This window comes from Cyphomyrmex costatus, unplaced genomic scaffold (assembly GCF_001594065.2).
Source record: "Cyphomyrmex costatus isolate MS0001 unplaced genomic scaffold, Ccosl1.0 scaffold122, whole genome shotgun sequence".
In the NCBI taxonomy this organism is placed as follows: Eukaryota; Metazoa; Arthropoda; class Insecta; order Hymenoptera; family Formicidae; genus Cyphomyrmex; species Cyphomyrmex costatus.
Window position 1 is genome coordinate 1,287,913 of NW_017275196.1, and position 12,690 is coordinate 1,300,602.

The 12,690-nt window shown below is 30.9% G+C and overlaps 3 protein-coding genes across 3 annotated transcripts; 1 reads left to right on the top strand and 2 right to left on the bottom strand.

Annotated features, from left to right (window-relative positions):
* Positions 1 to 420: 420 nt before the first annotated feature.
* On the bottom strand, positions 421 to 2,202 carry RfC3 (replication factor C subunit RfC3). Its single transcript, XM_018547912.1, has 8 exons — positions 2,072 to 2,202; positions 1,946 to 2,010; positions 1,733 to 1,860; positions 1,494 to 1,656; positions 1,249 to 1,408; positions 947 to 1,158; positions 637 to 714; positions 421 to 570 (listed from the first exon to the last, which is right to left on the bottom strand). The coding sequence occupies exons 1-8, from the start codon at positions 2,104 to 2,106 to the stop codon at positions 428 to 430; spliced, it is 984 nt and encodes a 327-aa protein (XP_018403414.1). The 5' UTR covers positions 2,107 to 2,202; the 3' UTR covers positions 421 to 427.
* A 74-nt stretch (positions 2,203 to 2,276) lies between these two features.
* On the top strand, positions 2,277 to 4,049 carry LOC108780016 (ERI1 exoribonuclease 3). Its single transcript, XM_018547590.1, has 2 exons — positions 2,277 to 2,426; positions 3,288 to 4,049. Exon 2 carries the CDS (start codon positions 3,318 to 3,320, stop codon positions 4,047 to 4,049), a length of 732 nt encoding a protein of 243 aa, XP_018403092.1. The 5' UTR covers positions 2,277 to 2,426; positions 3,288 to 3,317.
* A 104-nt stretch (positions 4,050 to 4,153) lies between these two features.
* On the bottom strand, positions 4,154 to 11,597 carry spd-2 (spindle defective 2). Its single transcript, XM_018547600.1, has 22 exons — positions 11,327 to 11,597; positions 10,702 to 10,823; positions 9,955 to 10,080; positions 9,740 to 9,864; positions 9,322 to 9,635; positions 9,080 to 9,246; positions 8,822 to 9,011; positions 8,517 to 8,644; positions 8,083 to 8,307; positions 7,885 to 8,012; positions 7,801 to 7,839; positions 7,467 to 7,730; positions 7,286 to 7,394; positions 6,832 to 7,204; positions 6,589 to 6,753; positions 6,246 to 6,459; positions 5,985 to 6,155; positions 5,721 to 5,907; positions 5,421 to 5,619; positions 4,866 to 5,004; positions 4,609 to 4,790; positions 4,154 to 4,481 (listed from the first exon to the last, which is right to left on the bottom strand). Exons 1-22 carry the CDS (start codon positions 11,425 to 11,427, stop codon positions 4,154 to 4,156), a joined length of 3,996 nt encoding a protein of 1,331 aa, XP_018403102.1. The 5' UTR covers positions 11,428 to 11,597.
* Positions 11,598 to 12,690: the final 1,093 nt, after the last annotated feature.

A 12,690-nucleotide genomic window follows, 5' to 3' on the forward strand; every position in this document is an offset into this window, starting at 1 on the left:
CAATTAAGCCGAGAAGCCAAGCGACGATAGCAATCTCGTATTGTATCTAAGATATACATTGCTCTTGTAGATCTATTATTTCTGAAGGAAAAAAATAGTCTACGGGGAATGAAGTTATAGACTGATCGTAAATCAGCTCTGTTGTATTGTACAATTTTATTACATTTTTTGACATATACATGATGTACTTATCAAATTTTTCTAGAAAAAATAAGGATTGTTATTCTTTTACGGAAGATTTTTTGCTTTAAAAATTTATTTTTTTAGATAGTAAAATTATTCCACCGTAAAATTATTCTCTTTATTCATATATCGGTGTCACTAATATATATGTATATACATACCAAACAAGTTTTTATTTTAAAAGAGTATATTCAGAGTATTTTTAGATTTACAAAATATCTTCCAATCCGCGTGACAGAAGATATCACGTTTCAATATCGCGAACACTGTGGAATACTGATATAAGAGAATTTACTTGAATGGAGTCGCGACATCCAGAAGCCAATCTTTTCTCTATCTCTGCCATTTTGCACAGTAAGTCACTAGTTGATTGATCCGGAAAATCAACTAAAAACATACTCATTATAGTAATAATTACGAATATTTCGAATACATATTGAACACGATACATACTTTTAACTACATATGAGTGAACTTCTGTCAATATATCTTGCAGTGCAAGTCCTTTGTTTAACTTCAATTCTTGAATCTCTGTGTTAATATATATTAAGGATTATATAAAATCTGACATAAATACCAGTATTCATAATTGGTTCTTATATGGAAGACTGTCTTAAGTACAGCCCTGAAATATCATAAACCAATCACAAAACAATATTCTGATTGCATTTTAAAACATTACTTAAGACGATCTTAAAGTGTGTGTGTGAATACCGATCAAAAGTATCTTATTTCTAAAATCTCTGTTACTATAAAAGGATACTTTTGTAGCATGTATCATAAGACTCGTTTAGCAACCAATTTACAATACTAGTTATGTCTCTTGGTAACGGATGTCCAACACAGTTATACACATTCTCTTCATTCACAGCACCATAAGCAAACCATGTACTTTGGAGTACGCTTATTACTTTTCTCATATCACCGCCACTTAACGTCATCAGTGCTTGCTTACCGTCCTCTGTAACTTTTAAACTAAAAAAAATTGTTTATTAATGAAAGATTTGGGATAAAAACAAATCAAGTAATTAGATATATCATATAAATAAATCATCATTCACATACTTCTCTGCTTCAATGACGTGATTCAGTCTTGGTATTATTTGTTCTGCTGCAAGAGGTAGAAATCTAAACCTAGTACAACGAGACTGCAGAGCTGGGATAATCTTACTTAGATAGTTGCATATAATACAGAAACGCACATTATCTGTGTATTTCTCAATAACTGAAATTAATATCAAAATAACTTAATTTTTATTAATGTCTAATTGATACCTTATAATCTATAAATATTAAGATAACATGCTTACTTCTTCTGAGTGCATTCTGAGCATCGATCGTCATTGCATCAGCTTCATCCAGGATAATTAATTTAAATGCAGATCTATACATAGTGCCTGTACTGGCAAAACTCAGGATCTGGCCTCGTACGATACCTATACCTCTGTCATCAGAAGCATTTAATTCTAATACCTGAATACATGTAAGTAAAGTAAGGAAAATGAATGACATAAAGAGACATAGAATTATTCAATGACAGATACACAACCATTGAATTGAACTGAACTGGAGTATAGAGTTTACGAGCACACGCCAGTATAGTACTGGTCTTCCCTGTCCCAGGTGGTCCATAGAGGAGAAGATGCGGTAGTTGATTCTCATCAATGTACTTGTTTACTGCAACAAGCAATTCCTTTCTCAACGTATAATAAAGCGAATTATGTATATTTACGCGTCCTATTTACCTGCGTCGTTTACTTACTTGTCTTTATTATTGTCTCATGGGAAATAAGCTCATTCAGGCTTTTAGGACGATACTTTTCGACCCTAAAATACGAAAAGATTCTCAGTCGGTGTTCCTTGATCGAGTCTCGAGTTTCGTACTCACCATGGTAAATTTACTTGTTCATTGCTGGACGTCATCGTGCTATAAAATCGTCAACTCTCAATATTCCGTTTGACTTTTCTATATCCACCGGTTAGTGGAATAATGTGCCTTCAACTTTTATTAAGGTTATATCACGCTGAACCGTTTGAATAATTTGAAGGTTATACTCTTACCGCGCGTTTCGCCGGTTGCGCCGTCACGCAGAACATGGCGATGACAACATGAGAGAGAGAGATTCCAAGAGTTTCGCTCCACAAATTGTGAAATCGTTTTGACGCGCGTTTATCGCACTCGTGTTCAAATTTGAACTTCTCTTAACAGAATTGCATTAATTCACAAAAGAATTGATTGTTAGGTAACGTCGAAAGATATATTGTTTTCAAACTATGAGAGTTCTAACCTCAACTGTGGATGGGATTATTTGTTGTCTTTTGAGTCTCTGGAATTTCTACCACTTTTTTTTCCCAAACTCGATCAACACCTATTTTTAAATCAAACTTTATTTATCAGCAGGAACATCTACATAGTGGAGAGCAATTATTTTTATTTCTTTTTTTCATATTTAAAAGTGGAAGTCGTAGCCACTGGTGTACAATAAAAACATATTATCTACTCTCTAAAACTTTTAAATCTCACCTTGAGAATCCCATTCTGAGGAGTGAAGTCTCAGGCCTGGTTCTATTAATGTAAAATTAACTGTAATCTCGGTTCAATTTATCTTTTTCTAATTCTAAAGATTAAAAAAAGAAAAAAGGTTACATTGAGATTAAAGTTAATCTTATATCGAAGGATCTTAAAAATTGAAAACTGAGCCTCTTTTTTTTATCAAACTGGCTTTCTCATTCCTTAGAATGAGCTCTCCTCCAAAGAATTCAAAGAGTAATTAAGCCTTAAGCTATTTTCTTTTTTTGTCAAAAGTAGTTCCTATCTACCAGTATGCAATAAAAACATATCCACAGTTAAGGGTTAAGGCTACTCGATAGTATTTAATCACACAGTTTCATAGTTTTGCTCTTTTGATTATGTACACTGATCAACAACCTTGATGTAATAATAAATACAGCATATTTTGCATAAAATTTAATGTCGTGATAAATTTATTCACAATTGATTGAACAAACAAGTAATAAAGTTACTGAAAAACTAAATAAATAAGGGACAAACTAGGCCAAACAACTTCATCTAAAAATTTTTGTTTTGTTTGAAAACTACACAGGGATATGATCCACTTGTACAGAGGATAAGCATGGCCCATCGAGTTCTCCAAAGGTATCCCAGAACGATGATCAATCGTTTCCGCGAGGTAGCACAACAGTTTGAATATCTTCTTGTAATGGACTTTGAGGCCACATGCGAGAGGTATGAGGTGCTCAGGCCACAGGAGATTATCGAGCTACCATGCGCAGTGCTGTCCACCTGCGAGTGGAAATTGGAGGACACGTTTCACACTTATGTGAAACCCAGAGTCCATCCCACTCTCACGCCGTTCTGCACAGAATTAACCGGAATCATGCAGGAGATGGTGGATGATCAGCCTTACTTTACGGATGTATTTTCAAATTTCTGTGAATGGTTGACTAAGGGAGGATACTTTGACAAACCTGAGAAGAGCTCGTTCGTCACATGCGGTAATTGGGATTTAAAAACTATGCTGCCGAGTCAATGTGATCTGGATGGTATTACTTTACCAGATCAGTTCAAGCAGTGGATAGATTTGAAGCACACATTTTGCGAATCTACCGGATATTACCCCAAGAGTTTAAAGGACATGCTTGTGCGATTGAATATTCCGTTAAAAGGACGTCTACATTCGGGGATTGACGATGTGAAAAATATGATATCGATAATACTAGCTTTAAAAGAGAGACACGCAACGCAATTTAAAATTACTTCGTCATTAACAACTTCTGCGATAAACTTAAGTAACAATAATAAACAGACTAAAATAACAAGGAATATATTGAAGAAAAACACGTGATAGTTTGTAAAAACGTCATTTTACATTAATAAAAAATATCATTTTTGTAAAATTCTTAAAATTACAATAGTTATATAAATAAATATTACTTGCATAACGGATTATTATCGCCTAACTGTGACTTTAATCAACACATCCTGTTTACTGTTTTCTGTATAAATTGCAAGTACAGCTTGCATATTCCGATCTAGTTTCTGTGAACACTGTATCTTTAAAGGAAATTTCTTTTTACTAGATAACATTCCTTTTGCAGGAACAACACTGAAATAATCTGAATTTGATAGACTGGTCTCAAATGGTTCTGCTTCTTTGAAAAAGCTATGAATAGTCACGGTTGCTTCATTTTTAACTGGAGGAGTCAGGGTGATGGTATACGGAGTTACGGTGAATTGATCTTGCAATTCAGGATGTTGAACTTCATATTCTGTAGTTCTGTAATAAAATATTAACAAGATATTTTAACAAGAAATCTTTAAATTGACACAGTCATAAAAAATCTGATATAAAGCATAATGAGAAATATGCATATTAGAAAAGAAAAAAATTTTTAATCTCTTACTGAGATACGAAGAAACTTGCTCCACCTGCTTCATCTAAATATGTAGTGTCGTTAATAAGAGACTGATACATTTCCGATTCATCAGTATCATAATGAACGGGTAAAGTTTCATCCGCACATGCCTCCACTGTGAGCATTATCTCATATTGATGAACGCCAGTGCAGAGATCATTTAGATTTTGCTATTTAAATACACGCTGTCATTATTATATAAACAGTAATGAGGCTAAATGATATAATTTATTTATATAACTTACAATAGAATCGCGAATTGACGTTATGCCAGGAATTAATTGCTCTCCAGGAAAAATTTTACATATGGGATGCACAATATTCTTGAATGCTTCATTTTCACTTTCAATCGATTCACCTGACTCTTTAAATTTATTATACAATCTAACAAAAAGAAATAAATTGAAAACTTTAAGGACTCTTTTATATAATAATAAACAATATGTTAAACAAGGGTGAAGAGTCAGATTAAAAATCTAATTAAATAACTTTGATAATTTATTATAATATATTGCGAAGAATATCACGTAATTTTTGGCGTTTCGTCCCAGCTTCCACTACTGGATTCATCAGTAAGGCATTGTAGTGGAAACCGGGACGAAACGCCAAAAATTACGTGACATTCTTCGCAATATATTATAATAAATTATCAGAGTTATTATAATTAGATTTTTAATTATAATCTAACTCTTACTTCGCCCTTGTTTAACGTATTGTTTATTACTAACAAAAAGAGTACGTTTATCAGTTTGAAAAGCGTGCCAATAAATGTCTATTTGAATATATAATGTACGGTTTACCTGCGTATTCGCCAGCGGGTTGGTTCATCGCCATAAGTAACATTTATAGTTGCCACATGCGACACTTCCGAACGTTGCAGTAACGCAAAGTCTTCTCTCTTTGGATGAAATTGTATTATTATTTCTTGAGATTCTTTCGAATCAAGTATTATTTCCTTTGGATTTATGTGCCAACTGGAATCCATTTTTGGAGAAAAAACTAAAATATATGAATTTATTTTTATTTCGTTTATATATATATCTATGTGTAACTCATATTGATATAATAACATATAAAGAGAATAGGAAGATTAATCAAACCTTTCGGTATGATCGTGATTTTGGCGAATGAACGTAAGTCACCAATGTTATCTAGTCTAATACCAGCGCTCAATGTCATAGTTTCGGAATATAAATTGCCAAGTGACAACCACAATTTTTTACTCGAATCTTTAAATGGACCCGAAATTTTTACTTTACTGCAACCTCCATATCCATACAAAGGTATCTGTGTGTCAATTGAAATTATAAATATTCTCTTCCTCTTGTTAAAAAGTAGTAAGTTATCATTATAAATATACCTACTTTTTTAAACTGTTGAGAATCACTACTCCCTCTTGTATAATGCTTGATAGTGATTTTTCCAACTACTGAGCCCATACAATATGGACTGAATATAACTGCAAGTGTTTTACTTTCTTGACGTTGCAGTACTAGGACTAGGCTTGTGTTGATAGATTGTTTATCTCCGAGAAACTGTAACAGATATTGATGTAAATTGTTTTACTTTTTCTTTACATAGACTACATAGAGAAATAACAAAATATATATATGTATATACAATACCTTAAAACTCTTACTGTCATCACATATATCTATTTGAATTTTAATCTTGTTATTACTCGTATTGCGAATTGTAAATTCTTTAGTTTCACTTTTTCCTGTTTTTACACTATTCCATACTAGGGCAGCGTGTGTAGCTCTGATTGGAATTACATGTCCTGCTACAGCCAAACTAGATACTGTACTGATTGGTGAATTTCTATCGCAAGGTCCAGATCTATACATAAAAAGATTATTACTTATTATAATAATAATAATATATTATTACTTATTATAATAATAATAATAATAATAATATCGCATGTACACATGCGTGCGCAAACTCATAAAAACATTAAAAACCTACCTATTAGATGTTACACTTTGTGGCGATGTTGCTGGACTTAGAGATATGGCATTATTAGGCGTATGACAACGTACATAATTTTCCTGTTCTGATTCTAATAATTTTTTAGTACTTATAATGTAGTGGTAAACATTGTTTCCAGCAACTAACTTAATCTTTGCATATCTGAAAAAATAACAATAAATAATTAAATAGTATGATATGGTTAAAGTATAAATTTATAATTTAGAAATTAATCATTACTTTTCATTATCTACAAAGTTTGCATCTGAAAATTGTGGTTTATATACAATTAAGAATGAACTCCTTTCTCCAACTTGCAAAAATATATTATCTGGCTTTATAAAAAAATCTTGCGTTGCATTTGTATGTCCTTCAAATGGTACGATAGTTGCGAACACTTGAATTGCCATATTTCCCGAATTAATAATATTTATCGATTTTCCTTGCTGTCTTGAAACAATTATCGGTACTTCTGTGTCGATGATTTGGATCTTACAAATACCTATTTGTGCGTAAAGAGACACTTCTTTTTTAAGTAATATAGTGTCATCCTTAGATTGTACACATACAATTAGTTTGCCCTTCCAATGTTGTGGCTGTTTTTGCGGAGAATCTATTTAACAAAACTTTCTTACATCTCCAATAAACCAATATCTGTATACAAAATTATACAACCAGTATAAAAAATACTTACCTACTGATGTAGATCGTGATTTTTCACATTTTATGTTAGTAATACATTTTTTAAGTGGTTCAAGTAGAAAATGTGTTAATCCATCAATACTAAACATATTTGTGACTTCCTACGAGTTAAAAATATATAATCAGTTTTCAGTACATTGATCCAATTACATTTTATTAAATTCATATCTCACTTCTAATATTGACAGTTTTATTGGTACAGCAACATTGTTTTTATTAAGAAATGTTATAGGCAGAACTTTGGTTGTTTCGTCTCCGATGTACTGAAAATTCAAGTTTTGTTTGTCAGAAGGACATACAATATCAAGCTCAAGTTGCTCTGGATTAACAAAGATTATGTGTTTCATAGACCATTTTGATTTTGCTACCATATCTGATAGAACTATATTTAGTACTACAAATATTGGTTTACACATTTTTATTACTTTTACTTCAATCTAAAAAAAAAAACAGTCCGGTTATTATTGTTATAAGTAAAATTCATTTTCAGTTGATAGTGAATTATACCTTTGTGGATTGAGTACTATTAGAATTTATTAAAATTTCCTTCGAAGGAATATTTAATTCAATACTTCGTATATCTCCTACTACTTCAACTAACTTAAAGATATACGTGATCCATCTATCTCCATTATTTATGAGTTCTACATTTACTTCATTCGTCATACCAACAACACAATTGCATGCTTCTTCAGTATTCTTACCAAAAACGACGTTCTCTGGAAAAAAAAAATTATCATATCTAAGCACATCTATCATAATTTGAGTTAGTAAAATGAACTATATTACTTGAATCAGTCTGCGCATCCATATTGTTCACTGAGAGCGATGAGCTTATCATACTATTAGAAATATTTTCTTCTTTATTTTGTATATTCAAATTTTTATAGCTTTCTTCATCAAAACTTTTCCTGTTCATTTTAAATGGTACGTAGGACAATGCAGTCAATTTGTCACTACATGGTAATGTGGAATTTTGTAAAGAAAATGTATGATCTGATGTTGATGATACACCTAGTTGTTAAAAAGTCATATGTCAAGATATTTATATATCAAATTCTAATTTAATCTTTTAAAAGTAAATTATAAAAAAATTGATTACAATATACTAATATTTTGTATAATATATACTAATATCAGATATATGAACATTAAAATTGAAACACTATATTGAGCAATAAAATCCATAAAAGAATCAAATGTAAAAATCTCAATTTACATACCTATATCTTGATTAACTGAAGGTACCACGTTTTCATCATATGAATTCTCCTCTAACATTTTCTTTTTAGGTATATTCGTGAAGGATTCGGCCTTCTTCACATTTTGATTAGAAGGAAATGATACGCTTCTACGTTCCCGTTTTATATTAACAATTTCATTTATAGGTTCATTTTTAGTTTTACTGTCTGCTGATAATTTAGCTGTAAGATTCTCTATATTAATGTCATCAAACTTGTTTGAATTTCCAACAGACATTGTTAAAATAGACTTTTCATTGGAGTTTTCTTTTCTTATATTATTATACATTTGAGAATATTTTTTCTTCTGTGCCATTAAAAGCTGATCAATTATTCGCCGTGGTGTCCCGCTATTAACATCTTCTAAAGTATTAACAATAGTGTTTAAACTTATAATACTATTTTCATCAATGTCTCTTGTTATATTGGGATTAAGCGTATGCTCTTTCTCTGTCAATTCCATTGTCGATGTTGCTGCTACAATATAATTTTTAGTGTACATGAGGAAATTTAATTTTATTTAATTAACGATTGTTAATAATTACCATCTGTTGAGACAGTCGATTCAACTAATACTGGTAATTTGCCTGTTTTTATAGGGGTTTCTAAAACCTTAAGACTTGAGTTTACTTTTCCATATCCTAGCATTTCTAAATCATCGGATTTACGTTCAAAGTATCTGCCGACAGATACTTTTCGTCCAGAACAAGATCTATAATTTAGACCTTAATTTATATTAACATGTATTTCATATAATACATCCATATGTATACAAAAACATACATACTCGATTGATAAATCTAACTCTCCAATGATACCAGAAAGAATACTTAAATCTTTTTGCTTTCCTATTTTCGTGCCTGATGTACAATATGTAAAATTATGATGTGGAGCAAAACAAGTCTGATCCATCGACAACTGTTCAGCCCCTTTTGTATTAGATAAAAATTCTTCTGTCATCATCTCGTTATTAAGTTGTGTCATTATGTCGTTTTTATTAAAACTAATGCCAGGAAAAGATAAGTTTATAAGAGATTGTCTTTTAGCACTATTACTGACACCAGATGAACGTGCTGTTATTTCATTGGGTTCAAAAGTAACCTGGAATTTACTTTTTCTAAAATATTCTAATTTTTTGAATATTTATAAATCATATTTAAATCACACATAGAGACCTACATTAGCTATATACTAGATTTACTCACCGAATGACTCATATTGCACTCCTTGTCTAACTCAGACATACAAGCTTCAATTGGTAAAGTAAAATTTGACACTGGCATATTACTTGTTATATTTTGCACATTAGCATTATTTTCTTTATTTGTGTCTAAAACAATTGTCATTTAAATTAAAATTGGAATTAATTTATGCATACATATAATATATTCTTGTATATCCTCTTTCAATTTTTATTTACCTGTGGTTAAAGCAGAATTCTTATCGCTACATTTCTGAAGAATTTTTCTGGCATATTCAAGTTCTACATCTATACTGGAAAAATTCAATTTTTGCTCATCCTCTGGTGTGCTTATGTTCGTGAGATCTGTCATCAATGTCACATATTAGTATAGTTTCATTAATACAATAATGTTAATGAACAAGTATTAAAAATAGGATTCTTATTATCAAATTGCAACAAATTAATATGTTAAAATAGACATGTAAGAGTCAGATTCAAATATAGGAGTGCAAAACAAATAAAGAATTTAATCTTAGAAGCATTATATATGTGGAGATTTCCATTATTTGCAAAATAATTTTCAAAATTCATAAAATGACATGTTTCAGCTATATTTTCAAGTCCTCTTCAGATTGTAATAAATGAGAATTCAAGAACATTTTAACAATCTTCATGCCAAATTATTCCTAGCATCATAACAAACTTCTTACAAGCAGTTAGATGACCGTATGAAGAAAACTTTTAAGATGTTTGAATTCTTGTTTACTAATAATATGTACCCTGTAATTTAAAGAAGACTTGAAAATACAATCAAAACATGTAATTTTAAACATTTTAAAAATCTGCTTTGAGAATAATAGGAATCTTAACGTATATACGTTCTAAGATCAAATTCTTTATTCATTTTATGTTCCTACACATGCGTCTGACTCTTATATGTTCTTCTAATGACTTAATACTCATAAATTTGAAAGATCTCATTACCTGACATATTATCAAGAAGACCTAACGAGGTATCCTCTTTCTGTGATTCATTGTCAAATGATAGCTCCTGCTTGAGTTTTTCTTCACTTGATTGCAGCTTATCACTGAATTTGTTCTCCAACCTGAAACAAAATATCTTTAAGATCCACCTCCATAAATAATAGTTGCTTTCCATTTATACCAAAACTCAAATAATTCTCATTTGTGAAGTCATAACTCAACTGATGAATGCATGTTTTTTTTATTCTGACAAATGAGATTCAACTGAGTTTTTACCTACAATCTGTACAAGTTCAATTCCATATGTTTTACTGAGTCTTTTATTAAAGTAAGCGAATAACAATATCATTATATCTGAGTGTAAAATACATTTGTAAAAACCCAGTGCCACTTATGTGAAAATCGAAAGTAACTATTACCTAAAATCAACTGTAATTCTTGTGATTCTGTACGTAATGAATATTTTAATGAAGTGTTATTAGAGTATATTACTGAAAAATCAGTGGATAGCAGGACAACAATTGATTTGAATAATTGATACTCAAAAGGGAAAGGCTCTTTAACGAAACGCCTGTTGATTCGCGGAAATGGATGACTTTTTCAGAGAACGCCTGAGATAACATACGTGGTTTTTCTGCAAGCAGTGGACGTTGCCTGTGGTAGCGGAGTGCTCAACACTGTGTCATTTAGCACGCCGGGATTCTTAGGTCTGACAGGAGTAAACATTGTATAGATCCTTTGTTCCAATCGTGGCGATGGTACGACGAACAATTCGTGGAACGGATTTATCACTTGTATCAGCAGTCTCTCATCGTTACACAGTCACGTAAAGTCTACGGATCCGCTCGCTCAGACGCGATCACGCATAACCCACATTCCCACTTAGGTTTTGATAATAACAGTCGATCGATTTCACGTTCAAATTTGAAAAGTCTTGGAGGTCACTGACGATTGGACACGGATTTGAAGGCCGCGACGTTGTTTATCATCCTAACGACGCCTTATGCGTAATCGCCATCTGCTGGCGAACGTCTTTGTGAAATTCGAAATTCGTCGGTAAGGTCTCGGGCACCTCGCTGTCTTTGTTGTCGTTTTTTTTTGTAATTCTCTTTGAATTGTTCTGAGTTTCTTCGCAATTTTTGTATATTTCGCAAGCGAGACTTGAACCTTCAGACAGCTCATAATTGTATTTGGTCTGAAAAAGCTGTAACAATTTTGTGAAAATTCTTTGAAAAATTAAGTTTTTACATATTTTTTGCCTTTTTTAGCTAATAAGATATTATTACATAGGTATAGTATATGTATATTTTGTATGTGTTCATTACGCATATATTTTTTCTTGATTTTTAATTATACATTTTGTCGAAATGTAGAGTAATAATATATTATGATCCATTGCAATTTTTATTAAATATTATTTTATATATATACTTAATTATATATAACAGTTGGTTTAGCTTCATATTTTAGTCTCAAAAAGTATATAATTTAGAAGTTTTTTATGCTATTTATACACATAGCTTATATATATATATATATGTTTAAAAAAAACAATATGCAAATATAAACATAAATAATTTTAATGTGAAATAATTGTTAAAGTTACTTTCATTATGTTTTTTTAATAATACTTAATTATAGAGTTGTAACATAAGTTCTTTAACCATTAACATAAAAATTGCTAATAAAAAAAACGCCATATGATTTTAAAAAATCTTTAATAAAGGAAATGATTTTACATCGTGTCTTATGTTACCTTCATCCAATTATAGTCTGATAATATAATTTGATAACACATCCGCAGACATATCTCTTATAATTCTAATAAAATCACATTTATGCTTTCAAAATAAATAGTCGATACAACCAAGTGTAAAAGTACGGCTTATTATTCATACATACTATTCATAGTAAAGTATAATAATTATATAATGTAATAAATGTAATAGGCCATTTAGAGCTACTACATATATACTGGCATAACTTCGT

Excerpts from the sequence above, each read along its gene's own strand:
- RfC3 (XM_018547912.1), bottom strand. The coding sequence starts at position 2,106 with ATGACGTCCAGCAATGAACAAGTAAATTTACCATG. Across the intron at positions 1,409-1,493 it reads TCAGAATGCACTCAGAAGAA|TTATTGAGAAATACACAGAT; the intron begins GTAAGCATGTTA and ends TATTAATTTCAG. Across the intron at positions 571-636 it reads TCACTCATATGTAGTTAAAA|TTGATTTTCCGGATCAATCA; the intron begins GTATGTATCGTG and ends GTATGTTTTTAG.
- LOC108780016 (XM_018547590.1), top strand. The coding sequence starts at position 3,318 with ATGGCCCATCGAGTTCTCCAAAGGTATCCCAGAACGATGATCAATCGT.
- spd-2 (XM_018547600.1), bottom strand. The coding sequence starts at position 11,427 with ATGTTTACTCCTGTCAGACCTAAGAATCCCGGCGTGCTAAATGACACA. Across the intron at positions 10,824-11,326 it reads ACTGCTTGCAGAAAAACCAC|GTTGGAGAACAAATTCAGTG; the intron begins GTATGTTATCTC and ends ATTTTGTTTCAG. Across the intron at positions 7,731-7,800 it reads ATAGTACTCAATCCACAAAG|ATTGAAGTAAAAGTAATAAA; the intron begins GTATAATTCACT and ends TTTTTTTTTTAG.